General features: G+C 46.1%; 1 protein-coding gene across 9 annotated transcripts in view; it reads right to left on the reverse strand.

Annotated features, from left to right (window-relative positions):
• Positions 1 to 3,760, reverse strand: part of EXOC6 (exocyst complex component 6) — an 85,557-nt gene extending 81,797 nt beyond the window's left edge. For 4 of the 9 annotated variants that reach the window (XM_079312397.1, XM_079312395.1, XM_079312394.1 and 1 more), the window contains exon 1: positions 3,525 to 3,748. In XM_079312397.1, coding sequence (XP_079168523.1) covers positions 3,525 to 3,646 — 122 coding nt within the window. In that variant the 5' untranslated portion in view covers positions 3,647 to 3,748. Of the gene's footprint in view, positions 1 to 1,328; positions 1,485 to 3,524 lie in introns of those variants that run through there. The other 5 variants (XM_079312398.1, XM_079312396.1, XM_079312401.1 and 2 more) reach the window with 3 other exon arrangements.
• Between the last annotated feature and the right edge of the window lie 2,623 nt (positions 3,761 to 6,383).

A 6,383-nucleotide genomic window follows, 5' to 3' on the forward strand; every position in this document is an offset into this window, starting at 1 on the left:
CACCACGCTCCTCATGGGGGCTCTCAGAGGACTGGTCAGCCCCAGCCTCACATAAATGCCCAGACTGCCACCTCCAACACAGCTTAGGAGGATCCACTGCAGACACGTGTAGCCAACCTCAAAATCAACTGCTATGATGCGCAAAATGACCCATGTGGCATACAGCAGAAAGTTCTCTTCCACCAGTTCTCTGGACTGGGTCGCTCACTCGTGCAGCTGGCATTCACCCTATTCCAGCCCTGTCCACGCTCTCCAGCAGGCACAGTTCCCGCTGCAGGAAAAGCACCACGCTCATTGCTCTGCAGCAAGCTGCCACACAAACTGCCTTTTCCAGTTCTCTGCACACGGGCTCACTGTATCTTCTCAAAAGATAACATTCAAATCTACAGTTCTCTCTCCCCCGCCTGGCTGGTGCCTATGCGTTTTTACTTCTTTCAGACATCTTTAATCGGGGAAGCACCAGCAAAGCTCCACGATGAAGATCCCCTTTCCTCTGTGTTTACAACCCAACTCACTCTCCACAGGCCCTGCCCTTATGTCCCCAGATCTATGTGAAAGGCACTTCCACATTCGCCTCTAAGACGAAAGGTTATGCAAAACCTTGTCTTCAACACACAGGTTAAGCCATTTGGCAGTACGTGGAATCGGAGGAAAACGGCAGAAAACCAAACCACTGAAGTCATGGCACCAGAAATGTTCTAAACACTGTCACATTTCCACGGAAACTAACCAGGGTAGTAGGTTTCAGAGCGCATCATTAGAGGCTGCACAGTGGAGCACCGCAGCACCCACCCATGACACGGTTTCGGCCCGGTGCCGGCACACCCAGGGAGCTGACTCGTGTCCAGGCGGCACCGGTTACGGCGGGCGCCCCAAGGCCGGCCACCCGCGCCGGGCCCAGGGCCGCACTCCAGCCCTGCCGGAGCCGGGCCGTGCCCGGCTGCTTCCCCGGTAGACAATGCCAGGGAGCGACCAGCCCGGAGCCGGGCCACGGCCGCCGTCTCCGCTCGGCCCCCCTTCCCTGCGAGCCCCGGCACGGGTGACAGCCCCGCTCCCTGCCCGCGCCGCTCGGCCCCTTCCCTCCGCCCCGCAGCGCCCGGCACGGGGGGCGGCGGCCGGGCCCCCACGGAGCGGCGCCGGGGGCTGAGCGTCCCCTCCGCGCCCGGTGCGGCCGCTCCCGCCGGCGGCGCTGCGGGCGGCCCCCGGGGAGCAGCTGTCAGAGAGCGCGGCCGGGCCGCGCCGCGGCTCCCCGGGCCGGCGGGCGGGCAGCGCGGGGGAGCTTCGCCCGCTGGCGGCGCCGCGGCCCCCGCGGCCCCCGCGCCCCGCACCTCAGGGTGGGTCCCACGCAGGCCGTGTCGGTGCTCTCGATCTCCTGCAGGATCCGATCATGCTCGGGGAGACTCTCCGCCATCTTGGATGGGAGGGACCCGCCGGCCGCGCCGCTGCGGGAGGCGCCGAGGGAGGAGCGGCGGCGGAGCCAGGCGGGGACCGTGGGAGCCGCCGGGGTGGGTTCCCCGGTGCTCACGGGGCGTGGGGCGGCGGGAGGGACGGGTGACGGTAAAGGTGCGCAGGTCGTTCGCCTGACGTTCGCACCAGCTCGGCTGTGCTCCGCTGCCCTTGTCAGGGGCAGGGCTAGGCCTGGGACGCTCAGGGAGCCCGACAAAGCCCCTCTGTCCCCATGGCACCTCCGGGCACTGGTGTCCGGCAGAGGCCGCGGGCACCTGTGTGTGCCCGGCGCCAGCCGCTGCCCCCTGCTCAGCGCACTGTGACAAACGAGGGACGCGCAAAATGCGGCCCCTGCCCCGGCCCGGCCCGAGCCGAGCACGCCCCGCTGCACACACGCCTTGGAGGCTTATACGGTTCAACACGCCTTTTCCACCGAGCTAGTTCTGTTTGTTGCATGGTGTGGACTTGTTTTATTCATTATTCTTATGTTTGTTTTGATTCGACCTCTCCCGCACACGCGGGCCGTGCCCGTCCCGGCAGGGAGGCACCGACGCCTGAGGCGGAGGCTCTGCGGGTGTTTCTGCATTCAGAAAATATGAAAAAATTCGTTCCTTCCATTCTTTACGTGATAGAAGCTTGGGTGTCGGGGTAAAAGTAGAACAAAACCAAGCCAAAACGAAAAGAGTGCACCTTTACGTGCAGTAGCTTGCTGTGTTTCACTAGAAACTGACATAATGTTTCCTAGTGCTTTGTACAGCAAAGCTTCGTGTGCCAATGAAGGAGGAATAACCTATTTTCTATTTAAATTTTACACTCTGTGTCCTGTGGTGAGGGATTAACTAATCCTTGGGTTTTGCATGCTCCGGAGACAGGATGCACCTGCTTTCTGGGCAAAGTTGTCTGCACACAAGTGGGAAGCTCGTCTGAAGAAATAGGCCAGATACGTAAAACATCAGGGTGATGTGTAGCTGCTTTTTCCAGTAAGGAACTGACAGCATTTGACAAATGTGAATGTATCGAAGTCTACAATTGCATTTGGCATCCTTCCAGTTACTGTTATCAAGCTCATCATCTCTTCTGACCTGGTGCAGCTACACCCTACACGAGTTAATAAACAGCGCTGAAAACGCTGCACATTTTGTCTGTGCATGTGTCTTTATCATATTCAATGTTGATTCAGATTAATTTGATGACACCTACTAAATCAACAAGGACTATTCTGAATGTAAACAAGTGTTTACAAAGCACATAATTTAAAAAAAAAAAGAAAGATCCTACCATTTGTATTTCCTTAAAGAAATCTCTCAAATGCAGTAACAATCTTCCTACATTCCTTCTTTTTCCCCATCACCAAAATACTGAAGTTATATATTGATACATTTTTCAGGGTAAAATTAATTTTCTTTTTTTAGCATGATCAGTCCTGCAACCTGATGCCTACAGTGCCAGGCAGGCTATTTTTAAAACTCTTCTACAAATACTGACAATATACCTAGACAAATTGCATGTATTACTTTTTTTAAGGACAACTATGCAGAGGAATTTTTTCAGTTGCACTTTTACTATTAAACAGTTTCCATATGCTATAAATGGGAAAAAAAAAAAAAAACCAAACCAAAGCAACAACTTCAGATATTTAGAAATATCAACAGTAAAACCTTGAGTTAGTCGTGTCTTTGCTGATTAAAACAAAAGTTGGATTTATTAAAAATTTAAGACTAAGAAGCAATTAATTCTTTTAAAATGTAGTTGTTAACATTAAACCAAAAACACTACTATACAAAAGAGAAAATTTCCTCTTGTTTTCATTTTTAAGAGCACTTTCTTTTTTCACAAATCCGTAGCTAGCCATCAGAAACAGATCACTTTGTCCTGGTGAAAAGAAGGAGCAGAGTAGGTGACCTTGGTTTGTATTTTTTCACTTAGGGCAAATCACATTGAAATTTAACTCAACTTTCCTGTAGGTTTTACAGGGTCAGGAAAACAAAGTTTCTGGTATATTGTGCTGACTGAAAGAACAGATATAAAATGGAACACATCCATCATGAAGAGTATAATACTATTAAAAAGAAGCATACCTTAGGGTGGTTCCAAGAGGCAGCTCAAAGGACTGGATCTCAGCAAGGGCATTTTCATATATCTGATCTTTATTTTCTTCTAGGTATAATTCTGAGCGATTTGACTTGCTTTTCCTTGCCATAGAGCAGCATAAAACTAATCTAACTTTAGGAGAAGACTTTTATTCTGATTATTATAGTTGACTAAGTGACTCTGTAGTCAGCAAAACCAGGCACAAAAAAAAGATCCTGTGCTAACCTCGTGACTCCTGAGGACTTTGTGTCCAAGAATGGTGCACAGCTGCTCTTTTCCTGTCTGCTGGTAACATTTGCCTCATATGCACTATCCAGGCCTGCACAGTCTTTTTTGTGTGTGTCCAATATATTTTGTCTTAACAACAAATTTCCTGCCATAATATTTTTACATCCTTGAAGTAAATATCAAACCTGAAATTTAGGCATTTTGAAAACATAGTTTTAAAGGGATTTCAGACACTAGACATCAATGCTTAATTTCTCTGTTAAGTTTTCTGAGGTTAATTTTTTTTAAAATTATATTTTGCTGTATAAAAATCTTGCACACAAGGACTTAGTGGATTTATGAAATAGGTTTGTGGATCTCCTAAAGCAGATTACAAAAACAGAGAAACATTTATGTTCCCATCATTTTCCTTTTCAGCATTAGTAGTTGCCACTTATAATAACAAATTGTAAAATATGCTCTATGATAACCGTGGGGTTTACATGTGTGAGCAAAAAATACACCTGTTACTAATTTATTACCTGCATGGAAAAAAATGGATAAACAAATGTTGAGAGCAGTGCCTCTGTCATGTCATTTTCACAACGTTGGCAAAGAAAGCACTTTGCACAACTGCCATGAACTCTTTTAATTTCAGGTAATTATTTCAAACATGAGACTGGAGTTCTAGATCTTTAAGTCTAAACAACTTTTTAGAAGCCTAATTCAATATCATTGAATAATCAGTATATTTTGTTTTTAAAAACATTTCAAGGGTTTTAATCAAAATTTGGCTCCTAATCTTGGTACTGCTCTTAACAAAATTGGTGAATCCAGACGTTCATGGTGCAGTCAACATTTAAATGCAGGGAAACACGAGATTATTCATTTTCAAGCAGAGTGTTAAATAGTTTATTCACTTCTCTGTGCCCAGTGGGAGCACTGAGGAGATGAGTTCGCATCAGTAGCAGTGATATGAACGGCTGCAGTTCACAAACACTGCAAATTTGCAATGTGTTTCCTTGAACAAGCTGCTTTAATCACCAGTTTATTTTTGAACAAAAATTAAGCAATTGCTTTCTTAGCATTACTATGCAATATGTTTCCTGCTTTCATGTTCTACATGGAGTTGAGAGTAATTTTTACACTTTTCACCAGAAATGGGAGCCTGTGATTGACCCGTTCAGCCACTGGATGTCACACAAATGCAGATGAAAGGATGGATATTGAAACTACTCATTCTAATGTTAACAGTCACAGGATTGAGTATTAATTTAACAAATATGAGGTGATACTGTGGAAGTAAGCTGCAAATATTGTGACAAGCTTAAGCTTATTCATGTGATAGAAGAAAGTGCATCTGCTGCCACTGTGGAAGAGCAGAGACAGGGCAGGTAAGTCAGAGATGTCTCAGACAGCTAAACACAGCCATCACACACTGCAGCTGGCAATAAAAATAGAATGCACTGATGGAAGCATGACCATTTATATCAAATGCTTTTATGAATATATTTATGTGATCTTAAATTATTTTGATTCTTACAGAGGCTTTGGGTAAAATTTCTTCTTCCCCCTTTCCCAAAAATTTAAACAGTATCTTGCTTTCAGAAATCAACTAACCAAATAAACAGGACTCTGAATCTGTGCAAATGTTCTTGTTGATATCACAGCTGTCTGGGAATAAATATGTTTAATAACAAAGCAAAACAATGTAAAAAGAAGCAAACAAATACAAGGTGAATGACCAAGAAATAGGCAGATGTTTCAGTCTCTCTGGTTGAGGCAGTGGGTGTTGGAGTACCTTGGTTGTCTGGATAGGATCAGACCAGGCCTGGCTGCTCAGCTCTCCAGAGTGTGTTACACTGCCCCTGAACCTGTCTGAGACCATGACATCCAAAGAAGGATCCAAGGTACAGAGCTGGATGTGTATCTGACCTCAGATCCCTGGGCAGGAGTACATTAACACCTGCCAAAAGCCCTTTCTGCTGCAGATGACCCTGCTTCTGCCCTGTGCTGCCTGTGCAACCCGTGCTTCCCTTCCCCACTTCTGTCACCTGCTCCTCCCCACCATAATTCCAGTGCTGATTAGATGTTCCCAACATCTTTCAGTCATACAGGAGCTTTCCCTTTTTCCAGCTGAGCTCAGGGCCACTCTCAAAAGGCTTTAGGGAACTGCCTTGTTCAAGGAAATAAAGTATTTTTGTAAAAAGACAAAGAGACAAATTCAGTATAGGCACTTACATCCGCTTCTGGCAGAAAAGTGTATCTTTGCTTCACAACTGTACATAACATACTTGGAAGGTGCAACTAAATAGTTTGTCAGCAAAGACAATGCTAAGTAATTTTTTTTTTTTTAAATTTATGGTACTCTCCATGCAGAAAAGGACGTTAGACGTCAGTTACAGTAGACGTTATCATTTCTGAGGTATCATACTTTTACTAGTTAAGATTTAACCAGGTCAAGAAGCTTGAGAAGGTATTAATCTTCTAGAATTTCCTGGCAGAAAAAGAGAAGATATTTTCTGAAGTGGTTAAACTCGCGCTATTTCTGTGAAGGAAGTATTTCATTATCTGGACAGGCAGAAACCTCTGGCCCTGTAAGCTATAAAGAGAGTTGTTGCCATCTTATCAATCATCCT

This window comes from Erithacus rubecula (genome assembly GCF_903797595.1).
Source record: "Erithacus rubecula genome assembly, chromosome: 9".
Taxonomy (NCBI): Eukaryota; Metazoa; Chordata; class Aves; order Passeriformes; family Muscicapidae; genus Erithacus; species Erithacus rubecula.